The 18,198-nt window shown below is 41.4% G+C and overlaps 1 protein-coding gene across 4 annotated transcripts in view; it reads left to right on the forward strand.

Moving 5' to 3' along the window:
- Positions 1 to 18,198, forward strand: part of UBAC2 (UBA domain containing 2) — a 117,074-nt gene that overhangs the window by 16,199 nt on the left and 82,677 nt on the right. For 2 of the 4 annotated variants that reach the window (XM_033051306.2, XM_042778984.1), the window contains exons 1-2: positions 8,310 to 8,529; positions 16,660 to 16,787. In XM_033051306.2, coding sequence (XP_032907197.1) covers positions 8,325 to 8,529; positions 16,660 to 16,787 — 333 coding nt within the window. In that variant the 5' untranslated portion in view covers positions 8,310 to 8,324. Of the gene's footprint in view, positions 1 to 7,021; positions 7,105 to 8,309; positions 8,530 to 16,659; positions 16,788 to 18,198 lie in introns of those variants that run through there. The other 2 variants (XM_033051307.2, XM_042778985.1) reach the window with 2 other exon arrangements.

Consider the following 18,198-nt stretch of genomic DNA (forward strand, 5'->3'; position numbering starts at 1 on the left):
ATTTAGTATTTCAAAACTATTTCTTATGGGCCAAAAATGGCCTCAACATAACCTTTATCATAACTGCCAGATTATTATATGAGCCAGGACATCTCTAGGCTCCAGCTACCCAACACTGTCTGTGTTCCCAGAGGAGTCTGTGGCAAGAGCTCCAGCACATGTAAAATAGAAAAGATTAATGGTGTGTTTTACACACCTCTTCAGATAGGGCCTTCCAGGTCCTCCTTTTGCAATGAATTCCCAATTGCTGTCTCATTTTTCCTCAGTGCAGCTGCATTTACTTCAGAGGAGCCACTCAAGAGCAGTGAGGCTTGCAGCCCAGCAGGTCTGTCCAGGCTGAAGGCCATGTGGGAAGATCCCCTGGAAGCTTCATCACCCAGGCATTTTGGGGTTAACTTCAAAAATTGTGGCGACATGAAATATAGGTGCTTGTTTCTCTGGTTTAACACTACAGTCAAGTCTGTCCTGAGAGCTCAATGGCAAATTGTTCTCACCGTGGCGCCAGCTGACCAGAAAGTGACACTGTCCCACCTCTTGGGTGAGGTGAGGAAGAGCCCAGAATGGCAGCTGAGTGAGTCATCATGCCAGCAAAGATTTCCCTGCCACTGTTGGTAATTTCTACTGCAACTAGCCCCACCACCACAAATTTTTGTAGTATCCCAATTTATAAAGCACTCATGGTATTTTAAAAATATATTAAGTATATTAAATTGTGTTCACCAAGTAAAACAAGAAATACTTCCTATGTGCAGACAAGGCAGCTAAAGGAACAGTAATTAATTGCATTTAATTAGTTTTATATTTCAGTCTCTGACTAGATCCAATCTTTAGTTGTAAAAATCTACCTAGCATTACAATGTCTTTAGCAGCAAACACATAATGGTCCATACTGGAAAGAGTATAGCATAGAATCAAGAATAATTGTAACAAACCATATTTTTTGTGATTTTAATAGCCCTACTGTACTTAAACATTATTTATGAATACACTGATTGTTTTTACAGTAGTTCCTCTTTCTGATAATGGAAAGCAGCTTGGTTTTCTGGGCAAAATTTTACACTTTTGTATGCTAAAGCTGTTTGACACCTAACTTTGCCATTACCAACATTTATGGAGGAGGAAAAAAAAAAACAAACTGGGAATGCTTATTTCCTGTAGGTATACATATTTCTATCACAAAAATTGTGCAAGTACATTTCTGGGGTGAACATCCTTTAAATTTTTGTGAGTTCTTCTGAGAGCTCATTGTATTTCAATAAAATTATATGAACACAAACTTCTTCTGATTTCAATAATTAGGTGAAAAAAAGACAAGACTATTCCTTCACGTTCAAATTTAACTCAACTACAAACAAGATAATGAGAACTGCTTAAAGCTTTATTGGTTTTTTTAATCTTTTAGCTGTGTTATGCTACAGGCCTGATAACATCATGATGTGGCTCATCAGGTATTCCCTTAAACAAAGATTTGCCTCCAAGTGTAAACAGAGGTGATTAATAATCTTTGCACTGTGTGGAGATACACAGATAGCATTACAATATGGATGTGAAGCAAGAGGATGAGGATATCTGAGAAACAGAGAAATATGGGGAGGTATCAGGGAGAAGGAAGGCCTTTAAAATCCTTATAAATACCATCTAACATAGGCAATTTCAGCACAGTCGGACCTGTGTGGAACAATGCCAATAACTTTCTGCATCTCAAAGGCTCAAGTGTTTTCGCTATCACTGACAGTTATCTTGGGCAATTTTGCATATGCTCCAGATCTCAAAGGTACTCTTTGACATAAATTCAGTCTGAAATAGATGACTAGTGCTTGATCTCTTGTATGCATCAGAGAACACAGATATGCAAAGTACATTGTGTTATGCAATGCTATACATAATTATTTGCCCTCCTAATGGATTCCTTAATTGGGTCTTCTGAGCACTATGCTTAAACATTATCATTTTGCTAATGCTTACTATGTTTCACAATTTACCTTGCAGTAAATTAATGGCCTTCAAATGAATGATCTAAAAGTCAGCGACAGCTGCTCAAACAAGGGCAGCTGGACCAGTATATTTTTAATTCTCACAAGAAGTCTCATCTAAGTGAAATAAAACATGAACATAGGCAGATTGATTCTGATGCTACTTAATTCTTGATTTTAATCTGAGGTTTTAATATTCTATCTTAGCCTTGCTTTCCCAATATGTTTGTATTAGGCTCTGGTTCCTGGTTATGCCTGCCATATGTTCTTGTTTTTCACAGGATCTCAACCTTTATTGAAAAAAATTTATTGAAAATAAATATGACACAGAATTTAAGCACCTTTAGGCAGTGTTCTGCAATTACTTAGAGACCAAGCTGCTGATCAAGTACCTGGTGCTGCACCTTGAACAGAAAGATGCCATTTGGTACCAATGCTTAGGATGACAAGATCAATGGTTAAAAGGGAAGCAATGGTTAAGACCTGCAGTGTAAAAGTGTGTGTCACTCAGCTCCAGACAAGCCAGTACCTTAAACTGGTACTGCATTGTCATTGCCTGACATTCAAGCTGAAAAACAAGACAGTGATGTGTTTGAGTTACTGAAGCAATAGTTACCCACATTCATGTTGCCAGACATTGACATGGCATTCAGGTTTAACATGGCATTTTAAGTTTTGCAAAAATCACATGGCTAGAGCCTTAACTAATGGAACATGTTTGAGTATTCTAAATATTTTTGTAATAGTGTGGTGCAAAATCAATTGCAAAAATAACCGACAAAGCCCAATACTCCTTCAGCCACTCAATTGCTCCTTATTATTCTGTATCCTCTAGCTACAGTTAAAAGCCCCAAAACTATGTAATAAAATGATCACACTAGAGTTTAGGAGGACAGCATTTCTGCTGCAGTATAAAGTTTTGTTCACTTCTGAAAGAGTGGAGAAATCCACTACTTTTGGAAATGTACAGGTCAAATCAATCTGATTCCAGCCCAGCAAGTCTCTGCCTTCTGTCCTTCGTCCTGTTCCTATGCAAATTGCTATCAGCAAGGTGCACTGCTACTGAATTTTTTTCTGCAGGGCATGTGTGTTGCACAGTGTTTTCCTTAACATCTTCTGTAACTGAACACAAAGGTTAGAAACTGTAGGGAGAAGTTACTGAAAGCATTAAATTTACCATTAACGTCTCTTTATGTATCTGTTAATATTTCAGATACAGTAAATTCACGACTATAAGGTGCACCCTTTTGACTAAAATTTTGGCCTGAACCCAGAAGTGCACCTTATAGTCCGGTGCGCCTTATATATGGACAAAAATCAGAAATTTTGCCAACCCGGAAGTGTGAGCCACGAGCCACAGGGGGAGCCAGCAGGGCCGCGGCTGCCGGGTGCAGGCGAGCCGAGGGGCCCGTGGCGCCGCTTCTGCCGGGTGCAGGTGGGCCCAGGGGCCCGTGGCATTGCGGCTGCCGAGTGCAGGGGGGCCTGCGGCACCGCGGCTGCTGGGTGCAGGTGAGCCCGGGGGGCCTGTGGAGCCACGACTGCCGGGTACAGGTGAGCCCGGGGGCCCGTGGTGCTGCGGCTGCTGGGCTGAGGCAGGGCCTCGGCCAGCAACCGCACGGGGGGAGCCGGTGGCGGATCCTCACTGCAAAAAAAAAGTGCGCCTTATAGTCCGGTGTGCCTTATATATCAGCAAAAGTTTGGAAATTTGCCGACACCCGGAAGTGTGCCTTATAATCCGGTGTGCCTTATAGTCGTGAAATTACTGTAATTGTCATAACTGCAAGCGCTACCATGAGTGCCATGGAAACCCTAGATGCCAAAGAGACAGAGAATACTTGCAATTAACCTGCAGAATCATTAACCTGCGCTGAGTTTACTCAGAAACTTCCTAAGTGAGGTGTTACATTTCTACTCTGTTTTACTCTGATGCTGTCCTTCATTCTGTATACCAGAGGAGCATCTGACTGTTGAAGATTAATTAGTAATTCAGAGTTGCTTCAGAAACACCACAAGTTCAGAGAAGAAAGCAACCTAATCATGTTAGAAAACAGTTAGAAATCTAAATTCCAGTCTCCTGAGACTTTTTTTTGCGCATGAAATTCAAACAACTTTCTTTTGGCCATACCACATTGACCCCACTAACTAGATGTAATAAACAAATGGGTGATATTCAAGCTGACATTTGAGCAGTGTCAAAGCCTTCTAAGCTTGTTCTGAGTAGATTAGTAGATAAGTGCTAGCCTTCCTATTCTGGGATATGTTCCAAGGCAAGCCTGAGGACTGATGGTTTCATTTAACTCCAAAGCAGTCAGCACTGTATACTTAATGCAAATAATTTGCTTAATTCTTATTACATGCTACCAGTTGACAGCGATGGTGTTGTGATATTTCTCTGCTTGGCACTCCATCTGAGGGCAAAAACTACATTTCCTCTACTATTCAATCAGCATGTTAAACTATAATTATTAGCAAGAGATGTGCAGTTTTCTCAAAAATACATAGTGGATCTCATCTGCTCTAATCCAAAAAGTACTGACATAATAATAAATATTTTTTTTAAACAAGGGATAGCATCAGGGGTTTCTCAGACTCTGTAATGTATTTGTAGACATTTATAATATAGCAGCAAATAGATTGACAGCTCCCTGCATTCCAGCAGTATTGACAAATCTGCAAGAGTTTTGGTTTGCTGTTGGGAGAAGCTTGCCAGCTATTGCTACTCATTCAGCTTTGCTGTATTGGTCAATAATAACAAGTCCACAGAGCTGCTTTCAATATGGCCCTTAAACATTTCCAAAATGCATCCTCATTCAGTGGAATACATGCCTAAGTCTCTAGTATGTTCAGTGATTATGACTTGAATCCAATTCCAGCACCTGACGTTGCAGAGGAGAATCCCTCTAATATGATTACCTTACAGGACATCAATCTAGGGAAATCATCAAAACATAGCCTGTAAAACAGAAAAACACTAGGTCTTGGCTCTTAGGACTGTAAACTTCTAAATAATGATTGTTCTGCCACTCAATTCTGTGAGACTGTGAAAAGAAATAAAAGCAATGTTTATCTTCAGCACTGAAACAACATTCCTAAGCCTATTACACAGGCAATACTGGAAAAGTTTTCAGGTTTTATCCTCACCTATAGTAAAGCCAGATCGACAAAATGGCTTAATTACTTTAAGTGGAGGTTAGTCAAAAAAGTTCAAAATGTTAATTAATTAAGCCATGAGTACCTCATTAGATCCCTAAAGCTTCAGGAGGCACCCAAGCTTTTCCCAAAGAGGTTTCACGCAGGAACTATTACAAGCTTTGCACCTCCTTATTTACCTTCCATTCCTTAGAAATGAGGGTTGCCTGTTACTTTTGTGTGGTTACAGCCATTCAGCAGTGCATTGGCAAGACAGAGTTTGCATATGTAGCATACAGCAGCCAGAGTCATTTGCATTTGAAAGAAAGAAGGAAAATTTCTGTAGCAAATCATTTCTTCCAGTTGTGCTTTAACAGCAGAGAGTGAGCTGGTTGTCTGTAGCCAAAGACACAAAGTACACGATGGGTTTCATGCTGTGAATCCAACTTAGATTCTTTTTGAAAAGAACCTCAGCTTGGGATAAGTCAGGATTTCCAATGTTCTATCTCTTTGTCTCTTCCTCCTGGCTGGTTTAGACAATACCTCCTGCTCTGTGAGCGGATTGTAAATCCTAATCCCACCTGCCTGATGCCGGCCTTGTACAGAGAGGATAAGTGAGCAACAAAAACCTGAAGTTAGTGCTGGAAATTGGCCATTTTAAAAATACTTGCTAATATGCTGATTTTAGCTGAAGTTTTTGTGGACCAAAGCATAAGGTCTTTTTATGTCCCCTTGGCAGTGTTTAAGAGATTATGTTTACAAAGATTCAAGAACTCAGCATTTCTGAGTGCTAGCTAAAAGTCGCATTTGAATGCAAATATTAAAATGCTTTTTTATGGTATATAACAAAATTTATAGAATATAAGAAATATATGACTTACCTAAAATTTTTTACTATTTTACTACTGGTTACTAATACTCAAAAATTGTTACCTAGCTGACAAACATTTGTTTTCAGTCTTGTATTGCAATAAGATAAATGGGACTTTGAGGCCCACAGTTCCATCACCCCACAAACCCAAAGCACACACACCTTGTGCTGCTAAGCACTGTCACCTTTTTAAATGCCTGGTATGACTTATTTCGCTGAAGTGTGATTTCTACATTTTCATTGAAAATATCAGTGAAATTTAGTTTCAGTATCATAAGATAACCATATCTCCTATGAAATGGGGAATTTGGCTCACCTCATAATGGGGTGCCTACCAGGGTGTTAGAGCTGGAGTCTGATGTGCCATTAGAGCTCGTGGTGGTCTGTGCGATGTGGTCCCTTGGGGGGGCCTGGGGAGCAATTAAATTGATCCTAAAGCAGGCACCTTCATTTGGCACCTGAGAAGCTCTCCAAACTCTGTATGGACTTTGCCTCCATTAGCTGTAATGACAGCCTACCCACGGCTCCCAACGAGACATTTACCTGCCGGGCTCCCCAGATTAGGCTGAGCCTCGAGGGACAGAGTTTTCCAAAGTGTAAGGAGTCAGGCTTCCTCCAGGCACCTACCAATTTAAAATTTAAATCGCGTTGAATCACGAAATCACAGAACAGTTAGGGCTGGAAGCGGCTTCTGGAGATGGTTTAGTCCAACGCCCTCGCCAAGGCAAGGTCACCTGGAGCAGGTGACTCTGGAACGTGTCCAGGTGGGTTTTGGACGTGTCCAGAGAGGGAGACCCCACAGCCTCCCTGGGCAGCCTGTCCCAGTGCTCCGCCACCCTCATGGGAAAGAAGTTCTGTCCATTTCTGAAGACAGGAGTAATTACAGACAAGGCCGGCACACCGCAGCGCCGCCCGCGCCCCCCGGCGGGCCCGGCAGGGGGCGCCGCCCGGTCGCCTGGCGGCGGAGTTTGGCCCATCGCGGCCGCCTTACCCTCCCAGCGCCGGCCCCGGCCCCGGCCCGCCGCGGCTCCTCGGGGGCTGCCCGAGCTCGGGGGCTCCGCCAGCCGCGCCCGCCGGCCGGGCCGGGCCGGGCCGCTGCCATGTTCACCAGCACCGGCTCCAACGGGTTCTGTGAGTACCGGCCCCGCCGCGGTCCGGGGAGGGCGGCGGCCAGGGGTGGGAACGCGGGCGGCGCTGCCGCCTCCGGCCCCGGGGGAGCCGCTGGCTTCGGTCCCCTCTTGGCTGGACTTTTAAACTGCGTGACGGCGGGAGGAGCCGCGGGTGTGTCTGTGTATGTGTTTGCCTGTGTATGTGTCTGCATGTCGGTGTGTGTCTGTGTCTCTCTGTGTGTTTATATGTGTTTGCATACGTCGATATAGACCTCCATGTCAAGATACTTATCAGAAAAATGCAAAAAAAATCCTCTTTTCTTAATGTGAAATTAAACTTATATTAAAAAAAAAACAGTCTATCGAGAATGCAGACGTAAAGACTAACGTGTCTCTATCTCTGCTTAGCTTTATTTTTACGCACAGCACGTGTAAATAATTTCATGTCCGGGTGCTGCTGAAATGACTTCACAGGTATCTGGGGTTGGCTCTGAGCCTGTTTACAGGGCACAGAATCTGCAGCGTCTGGAAGCAGCAGTGAGGAGCTGACCTGGCTGCGGTGTGGACTTGGGCACCACAGTCCTAAGAGCAGGCGAGGACAAATGATAAGTCAAAGCTTTGCTGACTAACTGCGTGCTCCGTACAAAACAAGTGGGGGTGTCCGTCTGCTGGAGGGCAGGAAAGCTCTGCAGGGGTGTCTGAACAGGCTGGGTCAATGGGCCAAGACCCAGCAGTATGAAGTTCAGAAAGGTCAAGTGCCGGGTTCTGCGCTTGGGTCACAACCACCCCAGGCAGCACTACAGGTCTGGAGAAGAGTGGCTGGAAAACTTCCCAGAGGAAAATGTCCTGGTGCTGGTTGACAGCCAGTTGAGCATGAGTCAGTGTGCCCAGGTGGCCAAGAAGGCCAATGGCATCCTGGCCTGTAGCAGCCATACTGTGGCCAGCAGGACCAGGACAGTGATTGTCCCTCTGTACTCAGCACTGGTGAGGCCACACCTTGGGTACTGTGTCCAGTTCTGGACCCCTCCGTTTAGGAAGGATGTTGGAGTGTTGTAGCATGTCCAGAGAAGAGCAGTGGAGCTGATGAAGCGTCTGGAGTGCATGTCCTATAAGGAGTGGGTGAGGGAGCTGGGGTTGTTTTGCCTGGAGAAAAGGAGGTTCAGGGGTGATCTTATCACTTTTTACAGATACCTGAAAGGACGCAAAGTGCCTCTTCTCCCAGGTAACCAGTGACAGGACAAGATGAGAGGACTTAGCCTCAAGCTGTACCACGGGAGGTTCAGGTTGGACATTGGGAGGAATTTCTTCACAGGGATCATTAGATACTGGAATGGGCCGCCCGAGGAGGTGGTGGAATCACCATCCCTGGAGATGTTTAAGAAAAGACTGGAATGTAGCTCTCAGTGCCGTGGTCGTGCTGACAACATGGTCGACAGTTTGGTCACAGGTTGGACTTGATGAACTCAGAGGTCTTTTGCAGCTTAATTGATTCTGTGAAATCCATTTGAGTGTGAAAGTATCCTATGACTAGGGGGGAATAATTCCAGCATTTTAAAAGGGGTGTTAGTTGTAGCTGTATTTTGTATGAGGAATCCAGGGAAGGGAAGAGTGTTTTTTCAGATGGATCTGATAATACTGTACCTTGATTTGAAACTCCTGGTTTTTCATCACTCCCCATGTCCCCCAATAGATAATGTAGGGACTTTACAATGGCATGTGTCTGTGTATAATTGTACAAGAAAGAATGTAGGAACAAAGGTATCCTTGTTAGACTGAATGGGTAGAATGTCATGGTCAATATTTACAAGTTTACAGGTTTTCCAGGTTTGGTCCATCAGAAGGATGAGTGGGAAATGGTTGTCATAAGAAACATATTTATGGTAGGGAAAAAGAAAGAAAGAAAGAAAATCATAGAATCATAGAATATCCTGATCTGTAAAAGACTCACAAGGATTATCAAGTACAACTTCTAGCCTTGCACAGGACAGCCCAAATATGACAACATGAGCCTGAGAGCACTGTCGAAATGCTTCTTGAACTCTGTCAGGCTGGTGCTGTGACCACCTCACTGGGGAGCCTGTTCCAGTGCCTGGTCACTCACTAAAGAACCTTTCCAACCTAAACCTTCCCTGACACAGCTTCATACCCAATGATGTACAGTAATTTCACGATTATAAGCCACACTGAGTATAAGCCGCACTTCCGGGTGCCAGCAACTTTTCATTCTTTGTCCATACATAAGTCACACCTGATTATAAGCCGCGCATTACAATACAGAGTGTGATAAAAGGTATCTGTTCTATCACCATCTGTTGAGGGTGGGGGCAGTGATCCTTATCTCTGTGGGAGATATTCTGCTAGTGGGCCATCCATTGAAACCAGGTGGGGCATTGTTATCTTTTCACAACCCATCCTTGCTCCAGTGAGTCATTTTCTGCTAATGGCCCATCGAGTCCCACTGTGGGACTGATAAAATTACTGCATCCCATTGGAAGTTACTCCAGCCAGGGGGAAGAGCCCAGCATTTCTTACCAAGATAAAAACAGAGGTTTTGGGACACTAAGGTAGCCCCTTTCTCCACTGGAATCCAGAGGAAAACTGGATTTCTCTACATCACCACTGGACCTTTAGAGGGAAACTGCACCTTCTACAGGAGCACTGCTCCAACTGAATCACATCTGTCACTGCAGGAGGATGCAGCCACCATTTAATGGGACTGCTACCAACACCCTGCCTGACAGGGTGTCAGGTTGTACTCTGACTTTGTCAGGGTTTGGAGTTTGTTTCTTTGTAGTACTGTATTTCTATTTTAATTTCCCTAGAAAAGAACTGTTATTCCTAATTCCCATGTCTTTGCCTGAAAGCCCCTTGATTTCAAAATTATAATAATTTGGAGAGAGGGGGTTTACATTCTCCATTTCAAACAGAAGCGCCTGCCTTTTTCAGCAGACACCTGTCCTCCAAACTAAAACAGCATCTTTTCATTCTTTGTCCATATATAAGCCCCACCTGATTATAAAGCGCACTCCGGGTTCAGACCAAAGTTTTAGTCAAAATGGTGCGGCTTATAATCTTGAAATTACTGTACTTTTTTTTTTTCCTTCTTAGAAACGAATATAACTGAACTTCCCTGTTGACCTAAAGTGGGTTTTTACAATAAGACCTGGCTGGTACACTGACAGACTCCAGTAGAGGCATGGGTTTAGGTGCAGTGATATATGCTCACCTAGGGCAGACTGTGGCAGTTTCAGGTGTCCCTGTGCCCTCGGACTTGTTTCTCTGTGTGTAGCAGAAGTTGCTGCAGTAGCAGCAGGTGTGTGGGATTCTGTCACTGATGCACAGAATCTGATGGTTTAGGTAGTTAATGAATTGGTGCCTGGTGTTGCACCAGGGAACTGTATATGTGTGTTCTGCTCCTGGAGCTTGGCAACCTCTGGCTGAAGGCAGTATCTGTGGGTAATGGGACCTGTGTCAGTGACCCTGAATAAAAGAAGTGGACACCTGGTTCAGCAGCAATAGCAATGATTGTGCCAGGTCACACTGAAGGCTCCTGCAGCCTGCTGTGCCATCTCTGACAGACTGATTAACATCTATAATGTTGAGATGAGGAGATGTAAATGTAAAAATAAACATACCTGGTACATGGTGCAACCATGAGATAGGGAAGCCAGGAAACAAAAGACAGCACCTTTTAGAAGGACAATTTGCCCTTGCTATGGAAACTGTTTCTGTTATGTGAAATATTGGAGGAGCTGGTATTCTCTGGGAAAAAGAACCAGTGGCTGTGGGTACTAGTAGGAGACACAGCACAGATGATAAGCCATGCAAATGGCTTATCAGAACACTAACAAGTTGAGCTGACTTGTCAAAGAGCATTGCAGTGTGTTCAGAGGGCATCCTGGCGCACCTGGCTTTAGGTGTGCTGGAGAGGTGGGCTGTGGTGTCATACCCAGACTGGTTACTTGTCTTGCAGTCTGCTGGTGCTTCAGTCCAGTGAACAATGCTGCTGAAACACTTGAGCAGTTCTGCAAAGTGTTTTCACTCACATGAGTGTGTGAATGGCCGGACTGTTTGCTTTACTGTAATGCTGCTTAGTTTGCCAAGAGGCTGCATCCCAGGAGCAAAATATGATACACAGGAAGGCTTTCCATTTTAACATGCAAATGTCTTACCAGTAGTTTAAACCAGTTAGTCCAACACAAAACCTTTCTGTAGACATTGTAATAGCGCCTCCCAGTATTCTTCATGCTGTTCATGTACCACACAGGAGTCTAATAGGAAAGCCTGTAAAGAGTTATTCATTATTAAGGTAAAAATTGAGTCCTTCTTTTAAACCATATACACTTGTTACATCTGGAAAGTATTTGACTATGTAGACTACTGCACACAAGCTATTTCTTGTAGTAGGAGTGGGGAGAATCATTTGAACTCGCTAGTGCAACTTAGGCTTTTGCCTCTGTGAACCTTGTAGTGCAGTGCTAGCAATTTGTTAAAAATCCCCAAGGCAAGAAGGGATCTCTGTGTTCCTCTGCTTGCATAACTGGCAGAACTGAACTCTGTTGTGCAGAGGCGTCGGGAAAATAATAAAGCTATGTAAATTAATGCTTTGTGGTATGACTGAAGGAAAAATGAAGCATGTACTGAATACATAAGACTTTTGTGCATAGCAGTATTATGCAGTACAGTACTATAAGGGAAAGCAAATTAGCTTGTACATCAGCATGCCACAGTGCAGCCTGGTTAGCTTGAGCCCTCAGAGCAGCATAGCATTGAAGGCCACAAAACTGTGGCTATTCTGCTTTTGCAGAGCTAGCTCATTTAATTTCAAGCTTATGTGGGGATGTCCACATGGTCTTGTGGTGTAGCCAAACCTGATATTTCTGACAGTGTATACTGAAAGTAGTACGGTAACATGGCTCTCTGGTCGGAAGAAAAAAAAAGTTTGCTGAACGGGGTGAATATTTTTGTTATTTTCAACCTGATTCTGTTTCTATTTCAAGTGTTGCTTTTAGAAACAGATTTTCCTTTTTTTTTTCTTTTCGCATCTCTCTTTTTTCTTTTTTTTTTTTAATAGTTTGTGATCTAGGCTACACCTAGCAGTTTTCTAAACAGTAAATGTATAGAAAAGTGATTACACTCTTACCTGTGCCTTTGAAAAATAGACTTAAAGCATGATCACAAGTTTCTCTATTAACTTTATTAATACTAATATTATTCACCTCTCAGCTTCTGGAATTTAGAAGCATTTGGTGATAAACTATTCCTGCAGTGATACTGTTTTCACTTGCAAACAAACATCACTGCTGGTTGGTGAGCCCACTGCAGATTTTTGGACAGGTCTTGGAATACAGTAGATTCATATCTACATGGTGGTTGAATGCAGGAAATACAGTCACCCAAAGTGCAGACTCCATAAGTGTGTTTGGGAAATACTGTGCACTCAGATGTGTATCAGTTACGGTTTAATTTACAGATCTTGTGTATAAGCATTTAAAAACTGGTTTGTGGGTATTTGGTGCCATTATAGTAGCCCCCAGAAGTTAATTGCCTGTTTGAAAGTGGCATGCCTGCCTTATAGCAGCTGGGTTTGGGAGAGTTGCCGATGATAGTGGGAAAAAAGAGTTGTTACACAGCATGTTTTGTCTGCAGCTGTGGTGTAAGCTCAGTAGGGATCCCCACAGAAATTGCCCTGAGCTAATTTGAGCTTCTGCAGCCGCTGCTCATCAGCTGGCTCATCACATCAGCTGGCAATGAGGTCGTCTCCTAAGTCAACACTTGATTCTTGAGCCTTGAATAGCAGTCCAGGGGGTGGAGTTGTTCCTGCAAGAGCTCTTCTGCAACAGTAGCTTGCTCTAGCTGCCTGTTTTGCTCTGCCCATCTGCTGTCTCTTCACCTGCGAGTAGTGAGCAGGCAGGAACAGGAAATAATTTCAAAAACTGTAGCTGTTGCTGCAGCTTCTCATTCTTGCCATTAGTGCTGGGATGATTTCTGAAGCTGCAGCTCAGGCAATTGTGCCATAAATCTCCCTGTTTGTGACAGATGGACACTTGTATCTTTCACTCTTTGTCCTTTAAAAGAGGCACTGGCAACCAGCAGAGTCATAGCTTGTGGAAGAGGAGAATCTGTGGGCTTTGTAATAAGTGCAGTGATGAAATGTAGAGGCTTAGAAGAATTTTTCTCATTTATGTCACATTTTAGGATCTGCTTTGTATTGCACGGTTGGTAGTGTGAATGTTGGGACATTTGCCCATGAGATTATGAGGGCAGTTTTGGGGTAGAACTCTTCCGTTGCACCAGGAGGAACCAAAGTTCAGTCGTGGAAGCTAATTCTTTGCTCTTCATCATAGCATAGGCATATTCTGCTGGCTATTAACAAAAGTTATCTGTGTGCTTAGGTGTGCACTCAGTAGATGTGTTGCAGCACCAGTGCTATAACTGACTGTTGTTTGAAAGAAATGCCACTCAAGGAGCACTTTGGGCTTGCAAATTTATTCCAAGATCTTTGAAGACAGTATTTGATATATTTTAACTTTCAAGGTCAAAATGAGTATTTATCCTTTCATTCTTCTTTCTTTATGTGGTATAAAGATACTGTGATTTTTTTTTTTCTTGTGCACATTTGCATTGGTGCTGCCAGCAGACTGGTGCCCTGGTAGACTTGTGGTAACTATTTCCATCTCACACATCTCACAATGGTTGCACATTCATTGAATTAGAATTCTGCTTTCTAAATTTTACCTTAGCATTGTAAGTAAGGAATTTGACTTGAATGCCCAGTTGTGCAAAATCTGGCATTGTTTGTCATTTCTGGTCTGACACAGTTGAGGCATTCCATAGTAGTGGGAAGGTTGCTCCTTCCCTGCGACCTCACAGTAGTCCTTGAGAAGGATCTATATGCTGTTGAGGGACAAAGCAAAACTGCTACACTGTGCAGTGAAACACTTGGAAAAAGAATTTCAAGAGGATGCATTATTATATTTTTCAAGTTCACTAGACAAGAATGAGCTTCTCAACCATGATGGCATTATGAGAAACTGGAGAGTAGAAGTTTCCATCACTCACGTGATGTTCCCTGTGGGTGACAATCAGATTCATGGGTTAGTTGCTTCTGTGGTTTTTCACTTGATGACACATCTAATAATAAGTACTTTTCCTCTGTATCAGGGTTTAAAGTGTCTATGCTGAAAGCTAAAAGGAGGCTCTTAATAAAAATGTGTGTTCACACTTCTGGAGAAAACAGGTTCTGTTGGTTGGTTATTTTTGAAAGCATTCAAATTAGGAATTAACTTGAAAGGAGAAAGTGTTTCAAGTGTATATTACCTATAATGTAAAAATTATCTACCAATAAAAAATTGTAAAATCTACCTATTAAACCTGTATAGAAAAATATAGTCACACTGGGATATCTAGAGACTTTGTTGTCATGTGTCTCTGTGGTAATGTGATCCTTATGTAAAATGTTTTACAGGTTTAATTAGTTCTTGTGAAAATTTCTGAAAATTCATGAAATAACATAAATGCATTTGATAGTAAAATAATTTTATCGAGCTTTGATTTAGAAATACTTACTGTTGTGATTATTACAATTCTTCTGAGTTAGGCTGTACTTCCTAGTTTCAAAAATCTGTATCCTGATTATAAAATTGACCTTTTCACGATAAGAAATGTTAATTTAACTAAGTTAACTGAAGGAGTATTGCTTGAGGTTTCAAATTAATATGTATGTGCATTGTCTGCTTAGTAGCTTTCAGGAAGCTCCAGCTTCTTTTTTCTCCCCAGTGTTGTACAGGACTCTGATGGCTTCAGATGGTTTGAAAAGCTCAACTGAGTCAGAGGAATGAATAATTTAAAAAACCCAATGTCTAAAGAGTATAGACTTTATTTTTGGAGAGGTAAAAAACACCAAAACCCAAAGAAAGGTGCTTAGATTGGAATGCGGGCAGTTTTCTTGCATTAAAAAAAAAAGAATCAGCCAGACTTTCCGCCTGGGTGTCTCATACAATCATAAAAGTAGAGCTTATATTTAGCCCAGTATCATCAACCTATGTCAATCCAAGTCACTGCCTTTCTATAAAAGGATAGTTCTTCAAGGCTATACTTGCTTAAATGAAACTGCTTGTTTAAATAATTAACTCAAAAAGGTATGGGTGTGGACTGAATTAATAGTTTTAAGTAGAAGTTTTCATTATGATAGACACAGAGATGTTTTCTTCCCATGATGAACATCAGAAGACTGCAGACTTCAAGGTGGTGAATAACTAACAGTGCCCATCAAAGTTGTTCTTGAAGTCATCAATTAATACTTGGATGAGGATCATGCCTAAACTATGAGCCATATTTTCAATGGCAGTGGGATTGTGCCATAATTAAAATATTTTCTTTGGTGCTGTCTGCTTTTTCTAGCAGTTCACTGTTCTAGTGTGCAGCAGATGTTGAAAAAATCCTCCATGGTATTCACTTTAATCTGGACAGGTAGTAAACGTTTATTGTATTACACTGTTTCATGCAGTTTTGTTCCTTCTGTGCTCCTGCTCTTTACTCCCCATTAGTACTTTTAAAGTAATCTGATTGTTCCTTTTATTATGTTAAGAAGACTGACAACAGAACTATGGATTTTTGTAATACCCTGCAAAAAGAGTTGTCTGAAAATGAATGGATTCTGTGCCATAGCTGAGGTGTTTGGAAAGGAATTAAATGTGATTCAGGTTGCATATGTGAAAAGGAAAAAAAGTCATAGAATAAACAATATTTCACAGTCTCTGTGTTGGCTTGAGTTGTTGGGCAAGAGTTTGTGTTTTTTTGCATCAGCTGCACAAACAGGTTAGAGTGAATTGCTGGCTATGCTCCTGCTGGATATTCTACTTGGCAGGTTTTAGTAAATATGAAATGTATATTGCAGATTTTGTTGGTTTTTGCTTGCTGTCTTCTGAGTGTCCTTTCTGAAAGTCATGCCCCTAGAGGGAAAGAAGTTCTGATTTCACAAACATCCTCATCTAGTAATTTATTTATGAATAATTGTAATGATTGAATAGAAGGAAGATGAATATCATGTAAATTGACTTAGGTATGTTTCCTTGAATGGTGGATCTAAGTGGAGTGATGAGAAAGTCTGTTTATTCAAATGGTTCTTGCTTCATAGCCTCTAAGAAAAAGCTGATCTTAATCCCTAATGCAAAGGAAACAGAAGTGTTTAACTAGATGTGTGTGCATATTTTGCAAGAAAAAAGAGTGATTATTTTATTTCCTGAAGTGCGATTGAGCCTTAGATAGGAGGACGTGACCTCTGTAGGTGCAAAGAATTTAGGATTAATTGTAGCCAATTTCATGAGACAATGTTGGAAACAAAATGTCTGGTTAATATTTAACTGTCAGTAGTATCTCTAAACATTTCCTTTGATTAGCGTGTTCTTCCTATCTATTCAGAAGTTTTTGAGAACTTGGGAAGTTGTTGAGCTAAAAAGTCAAGGCGATGTCACTGCTATTATGTCTTCCAGTCACCTGTTTAAATATGTCACTTTTTGAATGTGAAAGACTTTTCTCTAAAGTGGTTTGATTGTTTATTTGTTTTGTCTTTAAGATAAAGCGCCTTTGTCAAAGAGTTTGTTACTAGTCCCAAGTGCCATCTCGATTCTATTGACTCTGCTCTTCCAACACTATCAGAAGTTCTTTGCGTATAACCTACAAGCTGTAAAAGAGGATTTTCAGGTAAGAGTGTGCTCACTTTGTGCAAATTGTGATTTCCTATGCAATTTTTCCCCACAGTCTGTTTGTCCTCTGGTTCTTTCCCTTTGTTCACTGCTGTAGACCAGCTTGGTCATACCTTTTTTATGTCACTCCGGTATGCTACTTTTTGGAAAACATGAGAAAAACTGCTCTGAAACAATCAACATAGCTTTTCACTTCTTTTTCTTGTTTAGGAAATTAATTGGTTTGTGTCGTTTTTCCTTTCACGTATTGGCATTTGGAAGCTTGCTGTGAATGAAGTGTGACTTAGCACATTCAATAATACAAGTATTTTGATATGAATGTCAGTGTCCTATTGTGCCTAATTTTTGAGGCTGAAGAGGGCTATTTTGATTAGGCATGCTGATTATAAATTATTTATTTTAACAATGGAGGCCACAACTTGCATTCTCTAACTAACTGTTGTAGTTAGTTGTGGAAAACTAAACTTTGCCTGTTGAATAGAACTGCTGCTTCTAAATTGAAAATTCCAGGTGATGGGGGAGTTTTGTCCTGCTCATCAGTAATTGGTTGAATTGGTTAATTTCTTAGTCATTCCTGTTTCAAACTAAGATGCTCTATCTTTTAGGTATTGTATCTGGTAAGGTTTTATTTTAAATTTAATTGAGGATCCTACAGTATCAGCTCTAAATGTTGAAACAATGCACTTAAAAAAGATTAGATGAATTTTGCGGGTATTTGTTTTTGGATGTTTTTAAATTTTGGAAGTGGCAAACTACTGCTCAATTGAGAAGGGTCAGCAAATGCGTTTGTGTTTATCTTACCCCACAGATTTTACAATTGCATCAAACAAAAGGTATGTAATCAAATTAATGTATTTGAGGATGCCAGCTGTAGCCTGTAAGCTTTAGAAGATTATTAGACCTAGCCAGTGATGCTTTGTGCTATTGCACTCTCTGTAATCTTTCCTGTCAAGAACAAGAGCTTTATTGTAATAATAAATTACAACTCTGCAAGAGGACTACTCATATTTTCAAAGTGTCTTGCTGATGCTGTGCAGTGAAAATACATGAATGATGTCTGCCTTTTAAAAAGTTACAGGCGAGTGTTTGGGGAAGGGAATGAAAAAGTCTGAGAAACTATTCAAGTTTTAAATGGAAATTGTGTGGGTTTGGGATTTGTTTATTTGTTTGTTTTGTGATTTGTCTTCAGAAGAATTCTGTCTTTTCATGTGTTTGATCTGCTGAAAAACAGTAGTAGCTGCATTTTATTCAAAGAAAACATCTCTGCTGTGTCTTAATTATAAACACTTGCAAGTATCTGTGAAAACTATGACATTTTTATTGTGGTGCTTTGTAAGTTTGGATTTTTTTATTTCATTAGGTTGTTTCACTTATTGCCACAGCCTTTGGAGCAAGCTATATACTATATC

Source organism: Catharus ustulatus, chromosome 2, assembly GCF_009819885.2.
Source record: "Catharus ustulatus isolate bCatUst1 chromosome 2, bCatUst1.pri.v2, whole genome shotgun sequence".
Taxonomy (NCBI): Eukaryota; Metazoa; Chordata; class Aves; order Passeriformes; family Turdidae; genus Catharus; species Catharus ustulatus.